This window comes from Equus przewalskii, chromosome 5 (assembly GCF_037783145.1).
Source record: "Equus przewalskii isolate Varuska chromosome 5, EquPr2, whole genome shotgun sequence".
In the NCBI taxonomy this organism is placed as follows: domain Eukaryota; kingdom Metazoa; phylum Chordata; class Mammalia; order Perissodactyla; family Equidae; genus Equus; species Equus przewalskii.
In genome coordinates, this window is record NC_091835.1 from 13,491,486 (window position 1) to 13,517,997 (window position 26,512).

Genomic DNA, 26,512 nt, shown 5'->3' on the forward strand with positions numbered 1-26,512 from the left:
ACATTTTTAGAATATGTCACATATGAGATAAGGAATTCAACACTTGAGCATTTTCCTCATTCAATAAAATAAAGACAACAGATTATAAATAATCTTGAAGACACCTGATAGCTTTAAAATCCTGTTATGTTATGAGAGTATAGCCATGAAAGCTTAACAAATGTTTTTATTTCATCTCTACATTTATCTTTAGAAAACTAAGAGAATACCATTCCCCTGTCTTCATATAGGGTCCTTGTTTGGTAATCATGTAAATCATGATGAAGGACCACAAGACTCTTTGGAATAATTTAATGCTTTCATGGTACTATTTCCAGATATGCTATGCTTGCATATTTTGACCCTTTGAAAGATAGTCAACAAAGGATTCTGTCCTAGCTCACAGTCTCTTCTGACTCTACAGTTTTATTGACATTTCTCCTATTAATGTCAGAGGAGATTATTTAGCAATAGATTTATCCCAGAATCTTCCCTCCAAAGCACTAATGCTACTTTCTCCACATTTCCACCATTTCCACAGTCATGGTTTCCCTGCTGGGATGACTGAGGTCAGACGGTGAATCACGTCTCATTGCACCTGTCTAGGCTCCTAGACGAGCACCCTTCTGGCCTCTCGGTACTCAACACTAAACCACACAACTTTAAATTCTTCTAGAAGTACAATCCAAATATGATGCCAAGACTTTTTTTTGTTGACATCTTTTGTAAGAAATGACAAACCCTTCTAGCTTAGCCTTACTGTTCCAATAGTCAGCTGGATTCTAGACCAAATTCCCCCCTCTGAGAGAAAAAAAATGTAGAGAATCATAAAAAAATGAAGAATGGCAACAGAAATCCGGCATTGCCTCCAGCTTTTCTTAAAGTGTGAAAGACAAGTAACTGGAAAATTCACATTTGCGTAACAATAGAATAGGAAACTTTTGTTTCAGGAACAACAGCAATAATGATAAGAGGGGCTAGAAGCGGGAAAGTCACAGCTATAACAAACTTCTGAAATTCCCCAGTGCAGGTTCAAGCTCATTTTTCCCAAATTATTTTGATACAATATATCATGAACAATGAACAACTAGCAACTGCTCAAGCTTGGGTTCAATCCTCTTACTGTAAAATTTAATAAGGATGGCCTCACATGTGGGGAGCACAGGTCACTCCTATGTGGTTTAATTCAGGAAAGAACATTGGGTTCTGGAAGGTAATTAGCGCTCCTTATTCAAAAACCTATTTGTTTCATAATGCCTGGGAAGCAAGGTTTAATATGTAAATAATTGTGGGGAGATAATATAATACAGCCATGTGCAGCATAACAATGTTTAGGTCAATGACAGACTGCATATACGATGGTGGTCCCATAAGATTGGCACCATATAGCCTAGGTGTGTAGTAGGCTATACCATCTAGGATTGTGTAAGTACACTCTATGTTCACACAAGGACGGAACTGCCCGATGATGAAGTTCTCAGAACACATCCCCATCGTTAAGCAATGCCTGACTGTATTCACATCCACTGCAGAGTGGAGAAAACTAGGACAGAGAAGTTCAAGACGGCAAGGAGGCACTTGGGAAGTGTGTGTGGTTGTCGGGAGATCCAACTGGATGAGTCTAAAGGACATAAAGATTATTTGGAACAGAATCATCACGCTTCTAGAATTTGGTCTGAAATTCAAAGAGCCTTGTCCTACATATTACCTCTTCAAAATACCTATTTAAAACTTTCTATTTGAGAGGAGGACTACAATGCCAAATGCAGAGGGTGAGAATATGTGAGGCTCTTGTGGCAGTTTTCCTTGGTGAAATTTAGAAGACTATGTGTTTAGATGGATGTAATAAAAAAAGACACCATATTAGAGTGAATTAGAAAAACTCTTTAAATGATAAGCTGCTATAATAATAAAATACATTTGATAACCAGTCAAAATTTAAAGTGCTGTTCATTTTCTAAATGCAAAGGATTCCTTAATATAGCTTGATCTTTAAGCAAAACTTCTTTGGAATTGACACCACCTAACTCACCGATAATTCCTTCTTGAGGGCTTAAAGAAGCACAGGGACTCAGGGACCAGCATAAACCCTGATTTTTCCATAGGTTTAAATCTTAGCCTTTAACTATTCCTAAGAAAAGGTGATTACTGAATATTGCCAACAAATTGAAGTTTAAATTTTCCCTTTCAGCAATATGCCGTCAAAAAGGCAGGACTTCTGGGGTCAGCCCCATGGCATAGTGGTTAAGTTCAGCATGCTCTGCTTTGGCAGCCTGGGTTCGTGGGTTTGGATCCCAGGCATAGACCTAGACCGCTCATCAGCCATACTGTGGCGGCAACCCACATACAAAATAGAGGAAGTTTGGCACAGATGTTAGCTCAGGGCTAATCTTCCTCAAGGAAAAAAAAAAAAAGAGTGGGGGAAGATTGGCAGCAGATGTCAGCTCAGGGCAAGTCTTCCCAGTGGCTCAGCAGTTAAGTTTGTGTGCTCTGCTTCGGCGGCCTGGGGTTTGCCGGTTGGGATCCCAGGTGTGGACCTAGGCACCACTGCTCAAGCCCCATGTTGTGGCAGGTGTCCAACATTTACAGTAGAGGAAGATGGGCATGGGTGTTAGCTGAGGGCCAATCTTCCTCAGAAAAAAGAGGAGGATTGGCAGCGGATGTTAGCTCGGGCTAATCTTCCTCAAAAAAAAAAAAAAAAAAGAGCAGAACTTCCTCTTCTCCTTTTTTTCTTCTCCTTTTGAATAGCAGTATTATCAGAACCCTTATTCATGGACACAAGACAGGAGAAGGAACAATTCAAAATGGTTATGGGAGAGACCTCGGGCAGCACTGCCCACTTACCCTGCCAAGTTATTTCTGGTGTGGACGTCCACAGCAAAAATGCTTCTCCCTCATGGTTTCTATCAATATCACTACATCAGATAAAAGAGAAACTCTTTTGGTAGAAGACAAGAAATCTTATTAATTAACTTTGTAATTGCTTGAAAAAAATTAGTAATTACTAGGTCAATTTTAAAAAACCATTGTATTCTGGATCTGATGTGCCTTTTCCCCAAAACAGAACCATTCAACTTTTTAATTGTATGGAATAAAAGGCCTATTCAACAACAAGTGCAGTAACTTCACAGTGCGTACAAAGCTAGGGAGGTCCGGTCAGAATCCTAAAAGCATCCAAATTTCACGTTGTATAGGAGACGAAGCAGAGCCTGGCTTGTAGGAAATATTAAGTAAATGTTTGCTGATTGCATGCCAACAACAGGCACGATTAGGCACCCACCCATGGCAAGGTCAGTGTTGAGACACAAGACTGTTTGCTATTTAGTTTTCTGCCCTCATCTCCTTACAATGATTCTGTATATAGTCCATAATCCAGCCCTTCTTGGATGGATTCTTGTCTTCCTTCTCCTTTTGTTGGAACCTCCTGGCACTTTCTTCATGCTTCTCTTGTGGTAATTACTTGATTTCTCTTTAGATTGTGTTCGCTTAGCATAGCCCAAATGCCCTACTGCTGCGGTATCTTCTCAGACTGCTTAATTACCTTTCCATCCTTTAGAGAGCTTAATTTCAGAACTCTGCTATAGTAGGTACTCCATAATAAGTAAGAATTCTACTGGCTTTCCTAAAATTTTCTGCAGCACATCTAACTCTGAAGCCTAAAGCACTATTTCTTAAGAACTTTTTTGAAAATACTTAAAGAAGAAACTTGAATTGTACTTATTTATGCAGGAAGGGCCAGAGGCATCATATAAAACTTTGTACTATTTTCCTTCTCAAAGGATTATCTTCAGAGAAATAAATTTTGATCCTATCACGTTTCTTATAAACAAAAAATGTCCTTTTCAAAGAGCCATGTTTCAGTGCCAAGTGAAATGCTACTTTTGGAAATTGGAATCACACCACTAAAGCTTCCAGTGAATGTAATTGCTCACTATCTATAGCAGAATTGAACGAATTGATTAACATTATCCTGTAAAAATACAAGTGGGCACAACAGAGTCTCTGATGCCTTCAGATATTCATTAAACATAAAGTGCGCAGCTTAGACATCACCTATTCTCAGTCTACTCTTTCCATCCGAATTCTTTTGAAAGACTTTTCTGAAACCTGCATATGCCTGATACCTAAACATCATATGGGCAGCTAGGAAAGCATAGATGGATGTTGCCCCAGTCACGGTTCTAGCTCTCTGCCTTATGTTCACTATAAAAAGATAACCCTACTTGATAAAAAGCATGGCTTCTTTGTATTAGCATGCTATAACACACGCTATTTTGAAAACCGTGGCCTCTTTGCACTAAAATAATGTAAAACACTCTGTTTTGAATGTACAAAATAACTATGACATGGCCTGTTAAAATTTATATAAGACTGTATTTCTACTTTTCTGCAACTGTGAGTTCCAGAATGTCATTCCCAGGACAACAAAAAGGAAATGTTTGCTTTACTCCTATTTTCTGGAAATCTTAAGTGTTTATTTCCTCCTTCTGGAAGTCCGTGAGACTGCTGTCTTGGATATGTGAATCATAAAACTGATCACATGGTCTTTAAATCTGAGTCGTTATCAGGCAGCATTCCTGAGACAAAGCAGAATAACCTTCATTCTAAAGATGCAGAAAAATGCTAAGTGGGACAAAGAGTATAATGGGCTATATAACAAGTTTCCTTGGAACTAGACCTTAACACTCGCTGGGTTTATGACTAATTATACTCTCTTGAGGTTGTCAGTGAACAGGGATAAACCCTTCAGTGCCAGCTAGCTCATGGCTAAAAAGTTAAATATCTCTTTCTACAGTAGGTATTCAGGTGAAAAAAAAAAGAGGCTCACATTTAACCATAATTGTGATGAAAGAGGCAGGAACACATCTTTGAAAACCCCTTCAGTCTAAAATATTGTAAGTGCTAAAACAAATAAGAGCTCACAAAATGACCCTGTTCGTCGGGCACAGCATAAGGATCAAACAGATAAAGTTCCATCTGTTTTCTAATCTTGTCCAGTCCTAAAAAGTTTGCCTTCATTTGGCTTAAGGATCTACATAATAAGTAAAAATTTATTTTTTTGCCCAGTGGCTTGGCATTGGGGAGGATATACCTAAAGTATTATTTTATAATCAGGTATCTAAAGTTGCCATTTTATTTGGTGACAATGACAGAAAGTAGGTTATATCACTGATTATAATAGACCTCCTCACCAAATTAGAGTGGGAAATTAAACCAAAAAACTGGCTCTGGGTCCATACCTCCTGGGTTACGATTGTGTTGAACTTTGCCATTAAAAAGCTCTCTAGGTGGGGCTGGCCCCGTGGCCGAGTGGTTAAGTTCGCGCGCTCCGCTACAGGCGGCCCAGTGTTTCGTTAGTTCGAATCCTGGGCACGGACATGGCACTGCTCATCAGACCACGCTGAGGCAGCGTCCCACATGCCACAACTAGAAGAACCCACAACGAAGAATACACAACTATGTACCGGGGGGCTTTGGGGAGAAAAAGGAAAAAATAAAATCTTAAAAAAAAGCTCTCTAGGTGAGCCACATACTAAAAGTCATAAAAATCCATTTTGTGAAAAGGGAAAACTACATATAAGTAGCTGTTAATCACAATTATTTTAAGGACGTGAGAGGACTATGGGAATGTGTGGAAGAGGTTTGAGTAAAACCTCTCAAACACTTTCGTTTTTTATCTTGCACTGATTTGCAGTTTTTCTGTTGTTCACATAGCTTATACTTCTTTTACAACTTAAAACATTTTATAAAAAAGAAAAGCTGAGGGCCTTTATTCTGTCTTGGTTTTTACTCTACTGTAACTGTACTTTTCCAATATTTATTCATTATACATTTGAGGGAAACATCTAAACAAAATCACTAGCTCAAGTTTGAATGGATTCAGCTAAATCTATACCTTTGAACGTGGAGTCAGATAATCAGTGGGAAAAGAAAACAATGTTAAATTATGACCGTAATTGTGCACATAAAAGGGAGCATTTGCTGGGAAATCAAGCACGTGTGAAACAAAAATGGCAAAGAGAAAGCTAGCAGAAAATGATATGTTTATTGTTTTTACTGTCTGAAATTATTCCCATGTGGTATTTATAGAAGAGCGCCAGAAAATAACCTCTAGGAACCAAGAATAGTTTAAGCTTTGGATTCGTTAGACCACAAGGAGTAGGCATCTAAGCCCATGATAATCCAAGGAGGGCAGGTTCTGGGGCTCAGTGAGCCCTTCTCTGCTGGAAAGGCTTTGCTACAGAAGGTGCGAAGCCTGGGTCTCAACTCCATCCAACAGTCCTCACCTCCTGCAGCCTACCCGGCCCCTGTTCTCAATTTCCCTCTTCCTATATGGCACATTACTCCTTTTAATCCATTTGATGTTGAGAAATCCATTTGGTGTTGAGTGTTTGGTATTTGGTATTCTCTGCAAAATAGTGATAAATCAACATTTATTGGTAGAAGGTAAGAGACTAAATGAGATAATATCTGCTAAGATTTACGAATTCTATCCCCAAAGTTTTGTCCTCACTGGCTTTATTCTCACAAGCTTCTAAAATAACAGATTCAGTCCTAAACAGCTAAATAAGGTAGTAGCTGACTTTTTCCATACACACAATCTCCATTTAAAACTCTGGTTTCCAGGCTAATGGATATAATAGCATAGTTGAGTCCATGTCCAACTACATAGCTGCATGGCATGCACACGTGTAACCATTGACTGTGCTTATGTGGATATAATGGGGCTGAATGTTAAAGGCAACACAAGGTTCAAAGTTTCTTTAGCTGACTGCAGAAAAAATGGGGCCACAGACACACACATGCATATCCATCTACATACAGAAACTTCAACCAAACAGAGGCAGGAGGTTTGGAGGGTAAAACCAAAGCAGGGCTTCCTAAATCCAGGCAGTAATGCCTTCAGAGAAGCAGTGTCTTCTGCAGAACCCAAGGGCAAAACCATGATCATGTTCAGCCATGATTTCTTTACTTCTTGGTGGTCTCACTTTGAGATGGGCTCTCTGCTTTGCCGTGGGCGTTTCAGCAATGGGCAGTTGTTTGAAGAAGTAGTATTCCTCCCAAATTGAGGTAACAAGCTGCTTCTGGTACTTTTTAATTTACTTAATGATAATATAACTCCACAATCCTGTTTCTCCTTTCAATCTCCATCTTTAAGGAAGTCATCTAAAGTCTTGATGATCTTTAATGACCTTCACCACATCAGTAGTGAAATACACTTTCCCCAGTAACAGATCTGAAAAGCACCTGAAGAAGAACTTAGGCAATTCCAACAGAGCTTCCCACTTTGTGATGAAACCATGTAGAGTTCATAATTTCTTTTTGTTTTAGCTGTGCAAAACAAGGCATTTGTGATGAGACTGTTTATTCCCCACTTCTTTGTAAATGAGTTCTCCAGGGCTGTTCATCAAATGATATTTCTAGAAATGTTCATTCGTTCATTTGCCTGTCCATCAAAACAATAGCCTCCATTGCCTATCACCTTAGACCCTGAAGACATGATTCCACCCCAGTTCCATCAGTTACCGATCTGCCACACTCCACTCAATTTCAGAGCTAAAAGAATAACGTGGACACATACAATCTTCAAATCAAAACCCATCAGCATTCTTTTTCAAGAGCATGGACAAAAACGGAACAAAATATGGTAGCTATGACAGAACAGCTATCTTTAAGGAAACAAAAACTAGAGTGTAGGAATGACACACATTGAAAGGTTATGTTGTTTTAGAGTGGTACAAAAGCAGACTGGCTTTAAAGCAAGCCTCATAAAAGGACCTTTTAACAACCCCATGCCACTTTGCTTTGAGAGAGAAAAGGCATTTCACACTTCATTTCCCTCCATGCTCAGTGAGCCTCTTCTTCGTCTACAACTCTCTTTGTCCATGATCTCCATCTCTACCTTTTGGTCCACTTATTTCTTCCAATGGCTTTCACTTGGGGAATGTCATTTGGGTCACTGCTGTTTTCACTGAGTCCTCTTTTTGAATAACTCTTATTTACTTGATGAGTCTCTTAATATTCCTAGTTTTCTTATCCAGTGGAGAACTGAAAAACAGTCATGCATACCAAAATGTCTCCTTAGAATTAACACAACATAATAAACAGAGTGTGTTTTCACTTACAGAAGTCATTAATTTCTATGATGCAGGTGGGCAGAAGGTATTTTCCTCATTTCACAGATGAAAAAGAGCCACGTTCGCTTAAGGACCCCCCTTGTGCTAAGTGCTTTTCCTCAGTTTTCATTTAGGTCGCCAACGGTACTGTGAGGAATCATCACCATGTTGCAAATCAGGATGCTGAGGTTTAAAGAAGGCAAGGAATTCTCCCATAATCCCATGCTTTTCAAATGGCACAAATCTGACATCGAAACTCATGTCTTGTCATTGTACAATTCTCTTATACCACAGCATTTTGGGATTCACTTCTGTAAGGTAACACAGACATCTGTTCTCAAAGCAGAGCTCTGTAAACTCTCCAATCAGAAGAGATTACAAGAAAGTGAGTTGCCTTGTTTTCTTTGCTCTCTCTGCCATGAGACCCCCTGGGGCCCCCGCAGTAGTATTCTGGGTCTCTGCAGCATCTCCTGTTATTGGTTTACTCTACAGATTAACTGGAACTCATTCTCTTTGTATTTAATCCTTAAAGAAAAGTCAAGAGACTAGTTTGGAGCAGGAACCACTTATTTATAGAATGACGGAATTGGCTTTCATCCCTATATAGATTTATTCCTCTAAAATAATCAGAAACTGGATAAGATTTGCTGTGCTATTGATGTTGTTATTATTATTTTGCAGTTAGCATCTATGTGGTTTCACCTAAAATTGTGCACATACTCTGGAACTATAGCGCATTATCTCTGGGTTATCAGGAAGGAATAGTATATAATTAAAAAGAGTGTGGGTCTCACTATTTTGAGACCCACGCAAATGTCTTTGTTTTGCCACCAACTCTTATGACAGCCAGGGATGTCAATTTACCTCTTTGGCCCTGGGTTTCACCTTTCAAGTGAGGCAACTGGATTCTATGATCCCCAATTCCTAATATTTTCTTATTCTATATAATCTATATGGAAAACCCTGCATTTCTAAGAAAAGTACCAAACTTGCAATGCTGGACGTTGAGCAGAAGAATGTCAAGGGAAGAGACTGCAGACCTGAACCAACAGACACAGAGGGTTCAGTGCGAAAGGTGGCTGAGGCCAGGCTGCAGGAGAGGACGGGAAGTGGGTGGAGTGAGTGGGATGGAGGGTCGCTGCACTAGAGCGAGAGAGGGAAGGAGGATGGAGTGAGGGAGGTGAGTGGAGTGGAAGATGTGGGCATGACTGGGCTGCAGAGAAGGTGGCAATTACAGGTTTGACAAGGTTATCCCTGACTTCTCTCTAGCCTGGGTAGCCTTTTCATTTTTATTTTTTGTATTTTTTTTTGGACTTATTTGCCAACTTGAGAAAGATATTTATTCATTTTAGAAGACTTTTCTAGGGGCAGGAGAAAAAAGGTAAATGTTTAATTTACTCCAAATCTTCATATTAATAGATACCCTGGTCTCCTGTGTCCCCTTCCTATACACTTCAAAGGAAATTAAATGACTTATTTCTTCTTGTTTAATTTTGTTGAAATCCAACAAACAAGCTTCCATGGGAAGGCAATAGGGTGTATACTGGTAAAGTCGGGAGAGCTTTGCCTAGCTCACCACTCTGTTTGGAGAGAGGCAGTGTGGCACACGGCTACAAGCAGTGGCTCCAGGTTCAGGTCCTAGTTCAAGCCCTTTCCGGCTGGGTGACCTCAGGCAAGTTCAATAACCACTATACCTGCTCTGTCCAGTGCAGCAGCCGCCAGCCGCATGTGGCTACTGAGCACGTGCAATGTGGTTAGTGTGACTGAGGAACTGAAGTGTAATTTTAGTTCATTTTAATTACTTTTGGTTTAACTTTAAGAACTGACACTCTATCCAGTTTTTGGAAAATGTTTAACTAGTTTTGAAACAACTTAGATAAGCGAACTGACTCTTTCAACTGTAAATTTTATGAAATCTAAATCCTGAACAAGCATTTGTGATAAATTTTTGGCATCTACAATTCTGTACCTAATTCCAATGTGGGAAGGGGGTGTTTCTCTACACATTCAAGGGATTCTCTCACGCCAGCTGGGTGCCCTACAGTTCAACTCAATTCTGGCACTACCTAGCAGGAGATAGCATCAGACTCCACAGATTGTTCCACCCTTGTTCAGTCCTACAAGACTGTCCTGGCCACTCCCAACTTCAGATGTCAGTCCCAAGTCCAGGTAATCACTTCTGCTTCTGGCCAACCAGCTATAGGTTGGAGATTCCAACGACGCCCTCCTTGGGTTCAATTAATTTGTTAGATCAGCTCACAGAACTCAGAGAAACATTTTACTTACTAGATTATTGGTTTATTATGAAAGGATATAACTCAGGAACAGCCAGATGGAAGAGATGCATAGGGCAAGGTATGGCAAAAGGGCTCAGAGCTTCCAAGCTCTCTAGGCATGCCATTCTCCCTGAATCTCCACCTGTTCACCAACCTGGAAGCTCTCTGAACCCCATCCTTCGGGGTTTTTATGGAGGCTTCATTACGTAGGCATGACTGATTAAATGATTGGTCATTGGCGATTGATTTAACCTCCAGGCCACCTCCCCTCCCAGGGATCAGAGGGGTGGTACCGAAAGTTTCAACCCTCTAATCACATACTTGGTTCCCATGGCAACAGCCCCCACCCTCAGGTGTTTTCCAAAAGTCACTCATTAACATAACAAAAGACAACTTTATGGCTCTCAACGCTGAGGAAATTCCAAGGGTTTTAGGCGCTCTGTGCTAGGAATGGAGTCAAAGACCAAATATATATTTCTCATTATCAATCACAGTTTTACAGCATCCAAATTGAAATGTGTTATGAGTATAAAGACACGCCGGATTTTAAAGACTTGGTAAGAAGAAAAGAATATAAAATATCTCATTAATAATTTTATATTGATTATATGCCAAAATAATAATAGTTTGGATATACTGGGTTAAATAAAATGTATTATTAATTTCATCTTTCTTTTACTTTTAAAAATATAGCTCCTAGAAAATTCAAAATTACGTGGCTCACATTATATTTCAATTGGACAGAGCTCGTCTATAGACTTTAATTTCTTCCTCAATGTTATGGCAATAAAAATAATTTCCTCCAGTAGTTGTGGCAACAAAAAATGATAACTGTGCGGAGTCCTCAGCCACGTGTCTGGCAAATAGCTGGAAGTGCTCACTATAACTATTATTTTGTGGACACTATTTCCATTTTTACTTTCTTTGACTTATAAGGCAGAGTTTGAAGATATTTTATGGGATATTCAATCCATTCTCATAAAGTGCATGAGAGCAAAGAAGTTTGTTGATAACACAGAGGGACCAGTGGAGGGATGCTGACAATTTACCAAATGAATCCATATTTTCTCTTCACATCACAGATTCCTACTATGTAACCTTTATGAACCGTAACATATGGCTTACATTCATTCATTCATTCATCAAACCTTTTATTGAGTATCTATTTCTAGAAGAATCTAGATTCTGTAATTTTGAATTCTTAAGTTTCTTACCTGTTATAAATCTGTAATAAAAAAAACCTACTCACATCAGAAAACTCTGAAATAACTTTACAATGACAAACAAGATAAAGACTTCTTCATCTCTAAGTTAATAACTTCAATGACCCTACTGAACTTAAAATGCATTCTCTCTCTCTTCTCTTTCTCTCACACCTGATTTTCCACTTTATTATTGTGGTGGTTTTAAATTCTAAACATTTCTTTCAAAGTTTTGTATATTTTTCTTGGTTCCTTATCATTTCTAAATTTGGCATAATTTGGAGGACCAGAAAGATGCAATATTCCTCTACGATAGAAAACGATAGAAGGAAAACAAGAAGAAACTAAAAGTTAAATTTCAGAAAAATGTAGCAATTGGTGGATAACACAGAAGAGAATCTCAAACTGAAATGTTCTTTGAATAATCTATTTGTGTGAATAATTTATTCAATAAGTATTCCAGTACTCTGTTAAATAAGCTAACCTTGAATTTTCATTTCCCCACATTCTATGAAGCACAAATTAAGTTTCCTTTTAGCAGTTCAATCCTTTTTCCTAAAATAATTCTTGAAAGTATGTTAAATTTGTGAACTCCTCTTAGTTTCAACCAGACCATAAAAGCAACCATAATAGCTAAAACTTAGTGAGTTCCTACTAAGTTCCAGGCACTATAGGACTTATACTTGTATTTACTCATTGAATTCTTAAAATAGCCCCATGAGATAGTATGGTAGGCAGAATAATAGCCCCCCAAAGAAGCCCATGTTCTAAGCCCCAGAACGTGTGTATATGTCATCTGTATGGTAAGGGGGAGGTAAGGCTGCCGGTGTAATTAAGGTTGCCGATCAGCTGACCTCAAGATGGGGAGAGAATCCTGGATGGTCCAGGTGGGCCCAACGTAATCTCAAGGGTCCTTTGTAAGTGAAAGAAGGAGGTAGGATAGTCAGGGGTCAGACTCAGAGAGATGTTTGAAGATACCATGCTGCTGGCTTTGAGGATGGAATACGGTAATGAACCAAGGAATGTGGGCAGCTTCCAGAAGCTGGAAAAGGCAAAAAAACAAAAACAAAAAAATCCAAAGCAGATACTCCCCTATAGTCCCCAGAAAAGAACCCATCCCTGCCAATTTTAGCCCAATGAGACACATTCTGGATTTCTGACCTCCAGAACTATAAGATAATAAACGTGTGCTATTTTAGGCTACTAAATTTGCGATAATTTGTTACAGCAGCAATAGGAAACTCATTCAGATAGGTACCCTCACTATTCCCATTTTACAGATAGGAAAGCCAAGGCAGAGAGAATTTAAATAATTGACCCAGAGATCACAGAGCAAGCAAGTACTTTTGCAAGGGATTCAAACCCATGCATTCTGGCCCTTAACGCATGGCAACAAAATAAAAGTCAGGGCTGGCACATAGCATCCTCTCTCTTCTTGGCATCTGTTCATTCTCCAAATCTCAGCTCCATTGCCACTTCCTTCCAGGAAGCCTTCCTTGACTGCATTCATGAGGTTGGATGCTCAAAGGATACAGTCTCAGGGTAGAATGTAACTCTCATTTGAAACACATCATGATGACAGTTTCATATTTGTTTGAGTCCTGTCTCTGTTGCCAAACTACAAGCTCCGTGAGAGCAGGGCCATGGCTGTCTATTGTCATTGGTGCCTGTCAAATGCAAGGTGCAATTGTCCCTCAGTTGTCTACCATCTAACCATGACAAATTCACTTGACACATACTGAATTTGAATGGTCTTAAAGAATAAGATACTTTCCAGCAGAAGAAAGTAAATGATGGGAAGTGAATTTAAAAAATCCTAAACTTTAGCCCCTATCCAAGTCAGTCAGCTCCATGGCGATAAAATCTGAGAGAATAAAACAACTATCCAGAAGAAATTTGTTGAAGCATGACAAAATAGTGTATTCACATTTGGTTTGCCATTTATGCATTTTATCTTCAATTGTATGACTCCGTTTCCACAAGATTTCCTGGTACTGGGGGATAAGCTTTAAATCTACTCTTTTAGAAAGCAAAGAAATAAATACAAACAAAAACAGGCATCACCAGGCTTTTTTATGGTTGATTATTTTTAAAAGTTAAAGGACTTTTTGTTTTTTGTGGAGGAAGATTAGCCCTGAGCTAACATCTGCTGCCAATCCTCTTCTTTTTGCTGAGAAAGACTGGTCCTGAGCTAACATCTGTGCCTATCTTCCTCCACTTTGTATGTGGGATGCCCACCACAGCATGACTTGCCAAGCACTGCCATGTCCACACCCAGGATCCAAACCAGTGAACACTGGGCTGCCGAAGTGGAACATGCAAACTTAACCACTGTGCCACCAGGCCAGCCCCTAAGGGACTTTTTATTAGCACTGATTTGTAGAGTCAATGCTTTTTCTAGCCATATAACAACATATTTTTACTTGGTAATATAATCTTTCTAATCTTCACCCTATAGCCTCTCCCAAAACACATCTACTATAATGTTCTTTATATTTTTAATATATATAGTTGAATTTGGTAATTGTTTTTGGTATAAATTTCTGCATATCTCCCCACACTTGATTTTATGCCTTTATTTATCATTCTGGTGGTTTAAAAGTTTTTTTTCTCCCCAAAGCCCCAGTCCATAGTTGTGCATCCTAGTTGTAAGTCCTTCTAGATCTTCTATGTGGGACGCCACCACAGCATGATTTGATGAGCGGTGTGTAGGTCCGTGCCTAGGATCCAAACCAGTGAACCCTGGGATGCCCAAGCAGAATGCGAGAACCTAACCATTATGCCACCAGACCGGCCCCGATTTTAAATTTTAAACACCTCTTTTTAGATTTTGTATATTTTTTCTTTGTTCCTTATCTTTTCTAAATTTGTATCATTTGGAGAACTGGAGAAATGCAAGATTATTTGGATGAGATGATACCGAATGTAATTTGAATTTAGTAAGCCTTTGCCTCAAAGATTTGTGCTGCTAATTACTAAGCCTCCGACCACATTCAATTAATTCTTAGACCCACGGAGAAGGCATTCAATTCATTTGTCCATTTTCTGTGGCTTTGCGATTCAGCTCAAAACCAGTTCACAAGGAAAAATAACTGCCAAATATTCTCTGTGCTTTTATGCTCCACACTACACCCATCTATGGCAAACCATTTAAAGTCGCACTCCATTACACAGGCTTCCTTTCCCAGGGGAAACTTACATTAGTATGTTCAACATTCAACCTCACTAAAACGAAGTAAGAACATTAACTCAGGATTTAGAAGGTCTGGAACTTGTTTCTTCCTCATGCATCCATTCAAAAAGATGAAACTGGGCAAAACATGTTAAAATCCCTTTGGTAATAAAGTTTTATTAAGTTAGAATATTTGTTATAGAGTAGGAAGAGAGATCATTTTATTTCTTTGGAAGTAGTTCCCATAGCATATTCCTCTCTGTTCCCAATTTTTTTCATAGGGCATGTCTGTAAACAAATGCATGTTCCAAAGACACGGCATTATTATTTTCACGAATAACTCATTTCCTTCATTATCCCAGGTTCTCAAAGAACTTGACCTGGAAAGAAGAATTATTATGTCTATTCTACGTGAGGGGCCCAAAAGTGGAGATTTGTTGAAGATCAAAAAGCAAATCAAGAAGAAATTTGACAATATTTTCATTGGTGTCTCTATTCTGGCTCACTGGACCAGCATTTTGGGGTGAACATGGAACAAATACAAATAAAAACCTTAACGTAAACAGCCACTCCACATTGCTGAATGAGTCACCCAGTGGATAATGAGCTCTCATTGGTACAGTGACCTCAAGTGGATCTCTGGTACTGTAAGTTGGCTTGCCTACCTGCAAGACGCCTTCTTTGTATAAAACTCACTAGTTTACAAAGCAATTCCATGAAAACAAACATTCTGGTGCTTCCAACAGACAGGATGGACAGTAGTCCCCATTGAACAAACCCAGAGAAATGAATCAGCACCTCTAGGTCATACGGGCCTTCATTAAGTGACAGACTTGAGACTCTGACATTGGGCCTTCTAATCCGAATCTAGAATTCATCCCTGAATCACAACAATTCTCAGACACTCATGTGAACAAAAGGTGGTCAGGAAAAACCCAAGTTCCTTTGTATCTGGTTAGGCGGAAGAGCAAATACATTGTAGAGGTCCAAGTTAAAAAAAAGAAGTTTCCTTTCTGGTTTAGCCATGTCATTCACCAGAACAGGGTCAGCCAACTTTTCCTGTAAAGGGCCAGATGGTAAATATTTTAGGCTTTGTGGGCCATATATGGTCTCTGTTGCGTAGTCGTCATCTTCTTCCTTTTTCATTTTGTTTTACAAAACTTAAAAGTTGTGAAAATTATTCTTAGTTCACAGGCCATAGAAAAACAGACTGTGGGCAGAATTTGACCCATGCACCACAGTTCATCGTAGCACCGGACCTGGCATTCTAGAACACCAAAGAGCTTGTAGTGCAGGTCTCCAGGCAGGAACTGAAGTTCCTTGGTTCCAAAATGTTTATCATATAAGTGCACATCCTTGATTCACAGAAGAGATTTCATCTCCCCAACTCACCACAAGTTTAAGCTACCATTATTTTCCTCTGCCTTTAACCAAAATTAAAGACAAAACCATGTGTGACTTGCTATATACACTAGATCCTTGGAATTCCCAAATTTAAATTTTATGGTTTCTACAATTTCAGAGACACTCCAAAATGCTCAGGAATTTTTTAATTTTTTAATTTTTGAGTTGAGACTCTTGAATCTGGTATGTGCATGGTCAGATAGCCAGAGAGAGACCAGCAACCTGCTTCTTGCCCTTCTCTGTGTCACCACTGCCCTCCATTACGCAAGTGGATAAGTACTCTTTTTTATAGGGAGAGGAAATAGGCCTTAAAAAGGAAGCCAACTTTTAGGGTTGGTGATGAATAAATGACATAAGAAATTACAGACATTCACCAGAAAGCAGCAGATCTGCATAAATCAAATTAGTGTCTGAGGGTTTTAATGAAAATTGCTATAAAGGAAGTAAGAAAAAAATAACTCATAAATAGGTTTCTGTTAATTCTTCTGTCACAGCAAACATTTCTGAGGCAGAGATAAATTAGAGCTTTGAAGGAATGCCTTCATTTTTCCCAGTTAAACTTGACTGCATTTTTTTGAGGAAGATTAGCCCTGAGCTAACATCTGTGCCCATCTTCCTCTCCTTTATATGTGGGATGCCTACCACAGCATGGATTGGTAAGTGGCGCGTAGGTCCACACCTGGGATCTGAACCAGTGAAACCCTGGCTGACAAAGCAGAGCCTGTGAACTTAATGGCGACACCACTGGGCCGGCCCCTAAATGTGACTGCATTTTAATAGGTCGTTGTAATACTCTCAGATATTAGGATGCATGTGACCCTTATAAATGCCAAGGGCCTACAGTAGTTTATTCTGATGTTTAACCAGCCTCTCCACTTTAGACTATGCAGCCAAGCTACAATCAATGCCAGCTGAAAGCTTATCTCTGCGAGAAGATTCTGAACCTGGAGCACAGGAATGATTCTTTGGTACAACCTTCCATAATGAAGGCTTAAGTGCTAAACCCTTGTGAAGAGTGTTAACATCGAAACCCTTGAGCTTACTATAGTAGCCTTCTCCATTCTTAACTTACTCCTGGACAATTCAATTAAAGAGCTAAGTGGGCAGCTTTATCAATGGAGCTTTTCACGTCAGTGTCAACTGCTTAAAAATTTCAAGTATTCAACATCACTTATTCAGCTTTTAGTCCATAAAATGAATTTTGCTGGGGACCACTGGGGCATAAAGCCAACTAAGTTATTACCTATACAGGGTTTCCCATCTGCCAGAGAGATAAGAAAAATACATGAATAGTAAAGTAAATAAACAATTAACAGTTCAGTGAAATGGCTCAAGACATGATTAACTGCAAATGGATGTACACACTATAAATCTTATAGGAAATTAGAAGAGAGGTCATTTATTCATTCACTGATCATTTAATTGGTATTTACGTTGTGCCAGATATTATATCTCCTCTGTAGACTATTCCTAGGAACTCAGACTTGTATATTCAATTTCCTATTTGACATCCCCATGTCTAGACCTAACAGACACTTCAAACTTGACATGCGAATTTAGAGTTTCTGGCTAAATCTTCTTCTCTTGCAGCCTTCTTCATCTGAATGGCAAATCGGTTGTTCAGGCCAAAAAACAAACAAACAAATAAACACCAAAACAAAATACTGTACATTCATCCCTGATTCCTCTCTTTCTCTAACTCTTAGGTTCAATTTGTAAGCAAACCCTATTCGTCCTACTTTTGAAATATAGTCGGCCCCAATCACTCATCATCACCTCAACAACTACCATCCAGGTCTTTCCTTGGATCATTGCAATCACTTCCTGATTAATGGTCTCCCTGCTTCAACCCTGGATCCTCTGCAGCCATAGATCTTGTTACTCCCCTGCTCAAGGCCCTTTATATTAACGAGCTTATGGTTAATATAGTACTTGTTATCCACCAGACACTGGTCTAAGCTCTTTGTAGATATAAACTTACTGAATTCTCACAATAACTGTACATGGTAGGCACCATTACCCTCTGTGTTTTGTCAATGAAGAAACAAAGGCACAGGGAGGACAAGTCATTTTTCAGAATCACACAGCTAGCAAGTGGCAGAGATGGGACTCAGACCTCGACATCCTGGCTCCTCATCCCATGTTCTTAACTTCTGTGTCTGCTTCTTCCAATGACTTCCCTGCTTAGACTTGGAAAAAAGCCCAAGTCCTCATTTTGGCCAGCCAAGCCTGACATGGTCTTCCACCATTACTTCGATGATCTCACTTTCTACTAACTTCTCCTTGGCTCACTCAGCCACACTGGCCTCCTCATTGTTCCTCACACACCCCAGCTTCTTCCCATATTAGGGACTTTCACTCTGGCTGGTCCTTCCGCCAGAGACACTTCCCCCTAGAACACGACATGACTCACTCCCTCACTGGTCTTTTCTCAAATGTCACTTTTTCAATTAGGATGCCCCTGATCCCCTTATTGAACATCTTTCTAATATATCTAGACAGTCTCCTAAGCACTTAACTTGTATTTTACTTCATTAAACCCTCACAACAGCACTGGGCTGATGGAACTCTTACTCCATCTTACAGAGGAGGGAAAGAGGCACAAAGATATTAAATAGCACACAGAAGGTCACATAGCTGGTAAGTGATGAAGTCAAGATTCTAGCCTAGAGTCTCTGGCTCTAGATTCTGTGATTGTACACACACACACACAAATTAATATGCGAAATTTGGTGACTTGGGTGATGAGAAAGTAAGAACAAAAATCAGTTTTTTCAGAAGCTTATAGCCAGAGTGAGAAGATGATTAGTGTATCAGGCTAAAGGAGGCGGCGAGTTTAGATGATCAGGGTCCAGAGCCATGTTCCTCAGAGTGTCATCCAAGGATCCTCCATCAGAATCTCCTGGGGGTGCTCAGAAAAGTACAGATTCCCAGGCTCGGCTCCAGACCATCTTTCACAGAGCCTTTGGGGCCAGGAGCCCAAGAATTTGTATGAATATGAACTCCTAGGTGATTTTGAAATACATTACAGTTTTCAAACCACTATCTTGGAAGATACAAGATACAAGATACTTGTACACAAGCATCACAAGCCTAATATAGTGTTTCCATAACAACAAAATTTGCAAAAGGTACTATCTCTGTAAAACTTTGCAGCTCAGGGCAGGGACCTTTGACTAGTTTGTTCATTGGTGGATTCCAAGTGGTTGACCCATAGCATGCCAGCAGTAAATAGTTGTTGAATGTGTGAATTTTGGTGTGGTCCAGAGGGAACTTTCAAGATGCACAATAACTTTGTATGAGCATATTTTACTCTGAGTGGTCCAAGATTTCCATCAGACTTCTCACAAAAATTCAGTTTTATCAGTTTTATCATTATTTCCTTAGAAGTGTGAACAGAAAGGAAAGTATACTATCTTTTGGGATCATTGATCTAAGTGTGACTTGAGGCTCTGACATGTAGCAGCTATGTGACGTAAACAAGAGAGTCAATCTTTCTGAACCCTTGCTCTCTTCATCAATAAATTCATCCTCACCTCATTTAACATCTGAAAAGATATCGTACAAATTAAAAGGATCTTTGAAAAAATAAGGCATTGTTATTAGGTGAATTACTTATTATTTTTTATTTCTCAGTTACTTTGAAATACAATTCTTTTTGCAAACCTCTAGCCACAAAATGTCATAGTCTAATAAGTAAAATTAGAAAAAAATGACTGTTTTAATGACTGAGATGGCAGGAGAAAAAACCATAGTTATAGAATGTATTTATGTTATTAACAAGAGTTAAACTGGGAAAACAAAGGTCTCAAATCTTTTCAAATTTCATTTGTGAAAACTTATGGGAGTAACGAGTATGAAATTATTCATACTTTGTGTTTCCTCTTAGAGATAATCATAACCCAGTAGTTCAAGTACAGTGTTACCTTTTGAAAATCAAATGTTGATTTGTTGATGAAGTTGGCATAGAACGTTATAGCTTAGTATTCTGTCACTCAGAGGCACAGCCCAAGCCAAATGAATTTCACTTAAAAACTTTTAGTGTAACAGGTATTTTTCATTCATTATTTACAACATCCTTGATATCTGAACACTGAACTCTAAGAGAAAAAAGTCGATTGTACCGAAACCACCCAGACTTCAATGCTCCCCCAGTTTTGTAAACTTTAGCATGCTCCCTCCATCCGAAAATGGGATTTCAGTGACTAAGCAGATCTCCCCCTGAACCTAAAGAAAAGACTCTACCCTCTACTTAATCTTGCTGATCAAACAGATACACAAAGGAGTAACACTGCCTATTATAATTAAAGCACGGCAAAACGTAACCTGACAAGGGGCAAGAAACAACTTTCTAATTAAAACACCATGCGTTCCACAAAATTCTCAAAAACTTTTTCTGATTTTATGCCTAAGTTAAGCATCTGGGAAAGGCATTTCCGTTGCAGTCAGAAATAAAAGCCCAAATACCCTGAAGTTAGAGCTGTGACTACCAACATCTACAAAACTTGACTGGTTACATGATATATAAATATATCTGATATAAAAATATCTGTTTGGGGCTCTTTCAAATTAGTTATAAAATAAAATCCACTTAATTAAACCAAACTACAAATTTTTTTTTCCTGCACAAAAGTTAATAACAGCATATAAAATGTTAGGCAGAAGAGAATTTCTAACAGACCGATAAACTACACATTTTTGTGACAGATCTAAGAAAAAGAAAATTAGCTCTTTGAATGATAGAAATAGTTTTGAGATTTTCCCTAAACAGTAAAGCACAGGCAGTACACTCTAGGTCACACATTTCTTTATCTGAAGCTAAACACCCAAAACCCTAAATTGCAACCTCATTTCTATAATAACAGTTCAATCAACTGAGGCTGCTTTGCCACAGACACCATACCATTATGAGGAGGGTTCTGGGTCTACTCATTTCATCGTCACTTTCCAGAGGCAAAATTTCGTGGGATGGTTCCTCCTGGCGTCGTCTGCAAATGTGTGGACAGCTCCTCTGGACCACAGAACGAAAAGCCTGAAGCAGAACAATGCTGGCAGTGCAGCCCATCGCTGCATCCTGGAGCCTACAAAATAACTTCTATGTTGATGCTATGTTTGAAAAACAGTGGCTCCTTGTCCCCGAAAACAGCCTACATTGCAGCTGCAGCCAGCTCACTCTCCAATCACTTCCTTGAGCTCTGATCATCTGATCACCGCCAAATAGCTGGGATGCAGAGATGGGAAAGATTAGATCCACTGAAAGTGAACACACTCAGGAATATCAGAGCATTTTTCCCAGAGAGTATTTCTCAATTCATTTCGAGAGCATGTTTCCAGTTCATTATAATGATTTCTCTTCAATTCTAGTTTCAGAGGTCTGAATAAATACATCTTTCTCACTCAGACATTCAAATAAATCACTCTTTTTCAAACTAAACAACTGAAAATCTGACTTCACACTGATATGTTTTTCCAAGGCAAATGAGTGTCAAATGAAAATGACTGGGGTTTTTTAAAATTGCTTTTTGTTTTTAAATGTAAACGCTTCTGGAAGGAAATTTTCCTAGACCCTTCCTTAAGTGATGGGGGTCTTACTTTCCGTAGCTCATAAATTCCAGAAATGAAATTGGCTCATCGGAATCGTGAAGTCCACTAAATCAAGACAATTTATCAAAAGTATGCACGCGTTAACTAAATCCATGTGAGCAACGCCAGCATTCCCCCTGCGATTTCCTTTCAATAGTAGGGTTGTTCTGTTCCCACACACGCAGTTCTGCAGCCGAATACATTTTTATATTTACATAGGCGGCTTGCAGGGCTGAAAATATCTCTCACTGAGGTCACTCTGAGAGCTCCGCCAAGCTGACCTCTCAGAAAAAGCAGCTGTAAAGCTTTTTCACATCCTATCAATAAGAACTCAAGGCTTCGAGAAGGACTTTGAGGTCTTTGGTAGTTACGAGTCTAGTATTCCCCGACTCCTGCGAGACTAGTCACTTAGCAGGGAACCAAAGAGATGCTTAGAAATCACGTGACCTGCTTGGACTAGCTTCAAGATCTAATGGTATACTGTAAGAGAATAGGACAACAGGGGATGCTTGCACTAAAAATAGCTCATGGAAAATGGATTTTGCTTACAAATGAGGAAAGTATGAAATCCCCAATAGGATTTTCAATGTCGGCATCTTTCTGTCAAGCTAATCCTTCCAGCGTAACTCTTGGAGATTCAAAGCAAAAATGTTTCCTTTGGTTTCTGGGCTCCTCAGGGCAGACGGTGCTGCAGGAAGTTTGGAGAAGGTTTGTTTTGCTATAAGGTGTGGCCACTCCGGCCCTAGTAAAGCTGCTTTCACATAAGCATCCAGCATAATGCTCAATTAGGCATTAATTGCTCAGTAATCTGTCACAACACAGCATTATTTAATTGGTATGTTTTCCAGAGAAGTAAAACATTTTTATTTTCTTTTAAGAGGTACTGGCTGCCAGGAGTTTTCCATCTCTCTCTGTTTTGAGCAAACATATCTCAGTACTGCTGGAAAAAGAAGAAAAAAATGCTAATAGTGCTGGCAAGTCCTCTAACTCCCTCGGGACCTTTGTCAGAGTGCCCGGGTGCTAATCTAAACCATTTTCACTCCAAACAACCAGGGCATTTACGGAAGAGAGGCTACAATTTAGCCTGTCTGGCTTGTGTATAGAATATCTATATAAATGGTGTTGACCAGAGACAAAGGGAAGAGTGGGCTTCGATGGTTATGAACGTGTCTTTTCAAGCGTGATTGCTCCTCTGGGCTCCCAGTATGTCAATGCCCACCCCTGCCACCCACTCTCATACCCCATGACAAAGAACTCTCCAATCTTTCCTGGAGGGTCTGGTCATCTGCTCATAACCAAATAGCTTGAACACACAAGGTGCTGACTGGGGGTGCTTAAACATTCCACCAGCTCTGGTGGTAACGGAAGACGGAGGCAGATCCCTCTGTCATACACCACGGGCTTGGCAGGGAAGAGGCGGTTCGCATCCCAGATTCCTTTCTAGCCACCTCTCTCTAAATCTGGCTAACCTCTGGGGTGGCTTTTGGAGTCAGATGTTTTGGCAGATGCCAAAGTCTTTGGGGGAAACAAATGAGATGCTTTCTAGCTCTGAGAGTCCTGTTTTCATCGATCCCTCTTTGCCTCTGAGGAATTCCTCCCTATTATTGCTGGACTGCTGTGGGACTCTCAATATTCTCTCTCTCTTTCTCTTTCAACTTCCATCATCAAGGAGAGGGAACCTCCAGGAAATAGTTTCGTGGGAATTCAATACACACCACGATTACCCAATGGACAAGAGACTGAAAGGATGGAAACCAGGGAATAACAGTTGGACATAGAGTCCAACATTTTCTTATGAAAAATTTCAAACCTGCAGCAAAGTTGCAAGAAAGGGCTTGGGTTCTTGGCTCTAAGTTTTAAACAGTAAATTAAGCTGGGAGTGTGGTAGGGTGGGTGAGGGGATAGAAATCCCCCCAAAGAGACAAGACCCTTCTATCCCCTTATATTTAGTATACATGTTGATTCACAGGAAGTATTAAAAAATGAAGAACGAACTCTTCACAGGTGTCTGCTATTTTCATTTGAAGTATTAGTAAAATGAATCATTAATTCAGCCTTCAAGCATCAAATGTGCATGGCCTTCCCAATCGACAACTTTTCAAGACTCTCCCTTGCTCTTGTCTGCCTCCTTCTGCTAGCTGGGTCTCATTTCACAATTCACTAAGATATGTATTAAATGTAAAATTCAGAATTTTTAACTTATTCTTGTAGATGAAGAAGCAATGTCACCAACATTGGTAAGAGTAAATTTGCCAAGAAGGAGCGGGAACTCGATTCCATTCTGGGTTATTAAATGTGTACATATATTTACGTATGTTATTTCATACATATATGTTCATTCACGTACACTGAAAATCTTTCTTGTTTCAAAGCAGAGGTGGCATCTCGTGCAGATATGAAGTAGCCTTGGCATAGAGAGGACATAGAAGGAAGGATGGAAGGAGAGACTATTAAATTAAAGTGTACCTGGGAGAAAGTTAAATGTAGGATGAAAAAGTAAGAAGTTTTGGAGAGTAAAAGAGGAAGGAAGAGTAAAAAAGGGAGAAGCAACAGACATGAGAATATCTCCAAAATATCCCTGAAAACCGTAGCACCCATTATCCACAGTTTTGCTTTCTGCGGTTTCAGTCACCCACAATCAATTGCGATCTGAAAATACGAAATGAAAAATTCCAGAAATAAACAATCCATAATTTTTAAATTGCATGCTGTTCTGAGTAGCTGATGAAATCTCGCACCATCCCGCTCCATCCTGCCCAGGACGTGAATCATCCCTTTGTCCAGCATATCCACACTGTGTCTGCCACCTGCCAGTTAGTCACCCAGTAGCAGTCTCCATTACCAGATCGACTACTGCGGTATCACAGTGCTTGTGTTCAGGTCACCCTTACCGTACTTAGCAAGGGCCCCAAGACAAAAGGAGTGATGCTGGCAATTCAGATATGCTAAAGAGAAGCTGTAAAGTGTTTGCTTTAAGTGAAAAGGCAGAAGTTCTTATAAAAAGAAATAAATCGTATGCTGAGGTTGCTAAGATTTACAGTAAGAACAACTCCTCTATTTGTGAAATTGTGAAGAAGGAAAAAGAAATTCGTGCTCTTTGGCTGTCACATCTCAAATATGTATGTCTAAGAAAAGACACAGTACATACAGGGTTTGGTCCGATCCGCCGGTTCAGGCATCCACTGAGGGTCTTGGAACGTATTCCCTGTGGATAAGAGGGGACTACTGAACGAGGAGCACTCTTGCTCCTGTGTCAGTGGACTGCTGAGCTGCTCATCCCTTTTCAATGTCTTGACAAAGGAATTTAGTCTTCAGAGCTGTTTTCTAAAATGTTTTGGACTAAGAATTATTTCGTTCTAGATGTTGATTTTTCCACCGTTGGAATAACGCATCCAAAGATCTTTTTACAAGGAGGAAGGGAAATCCATATTTAATTTAAATAAATAATGCCTGTTGAAAGTGTTGGACTTTCCCAGCTTTGTTAAATTATGCAAGAGCTAAATGTCTAAATGTATCTTGAGATGTGGAGTGTGTTGAATTGGACTGGTTTGGGTGCGATGGAGATGAAGCCCATGTTCTCCCACCTGAAAGACTTATCCATATGCCCCCAGGCCTGAGTCTGCTCACGCAGAGTGACAGACCTACTTGGAGGGAGCGAGGTTTTCTGCCAACTTCATATGTCAAGTACACTGAGAGCTAATGAGGATAACAAATATGTTATCTTGTGAAAACAAATATGAGTTCAGATGAAAATACTTTCACTGAGAAATGAAGTGTAACAAGATCAGCCTGACACCGTTGAGCTTCTCTCGCTATTTAAGATGCTATGAGTTGCTGGTTACTATTTCAAGAAGCTAATAGGGCCACGATTAGAACTTACGTACGAAGAGAAATGAATGGTTGCGATTTTGAGAGGAGAAGACCTTGCCTGGGAAAACCATATTCCAACAATGAAGTTGCAAGCGTACTGTCACCTCCCCAGAGAATGGTCCTCTCCCCCGACTCCAGGTTAAATGAACCCCACCTTTTCCCCTGCATCCCAAACACAGAGGTCTGGGAGCCACTAGGGACCTTGTTTCCCATGGTACCTGCATGTCCCAGGTAGAACACGGTTCCCACCATACTTGGAGTCCCAGACTTCTAGTTCAAGAGGGGGGATGAAGTACATTTCCTCCCCTCCTTCCCAAAGTCCAAGTGAAATTACAACACAGAGCGTAAAAGGGAATATATTGATTACAACAGTGGGAAGGGGGGCTCTTTCTGCGGATGCGAGTTTTCTGAAAGTTTTTCTGAAAGATGAAAAATGACTATGATCACATTGGTCAAGAACCAAAAATGAAGGATGCGGAACAACTTCCACAGCAGGAAGACGACACGGAAAGAGCAGCCACTGTTCCCCACAGAGCCCAGGGCTCTAAGCCTGAGGAAGGTAGGCACTGGATGTCAGAAAGTAATTAATCTGCCTTCCCAGCCATCCCCAGCACAGACAGAACACTTAAGCACCTCATAACAGCTCTCTGAAGAAGGGCAAATGCTTCCAGGATACCCAGCATAGGTGTCAGCCCCTCAGAGAAACGCCCTCATTATTCTGGCATTGGCTGGGAGAGGCGGGGCCTGCCTGCCTGGCTCACACCCTCTGAAATGAAGACTGAAATTGGTGCACCTGTCAACCTACGCGCTCGTCGGTCAGCTGTCAGTCTGGGGAATGAGGAAGGGGGCTCAAATTTTCGTCTTCTCCCTCTTCCCAGAGCCAGAAGGCAGCGCTCTGACTACCAAAAC

General features: G+C 39.9%; 1 protein-coding gene across 21 annotated transcripts in view; it reads right to left on the reverse strand.

Annotated features, from left to right (window-relative positions):
* DOCK10 (dedicator of cytokinesis 10) overlaps nt 1-26,512 on the reverse strand; it is a 263,891-nt gene that overhangs the window by 188,509 nt on the left and 48,870 nt on the right. For 5 of the 21 annotated variants that reach the window (XM_070619978.1, XM_070619977.1, XM_070619985.1 and 2 more), the window contains exon 1: nt 21,054-21,335. The exons of 15 other annotated variants lie outside the window; for them this stretch is intronic. In XM_070619978.1, the coding sequence (XP_070476079.1) occupies nt 21,054-21,215 (162 nt within the window). In that variant the 5' untranslated portion in view covers nt 21,216-21,335. Of the gene's footprint in view, nt 1-21,053; nt 21,336-26,512 lie in introns of those variants that run through there. One more of the 21 variants, XM_070619975.1, reaches the window with a different exon arrangement.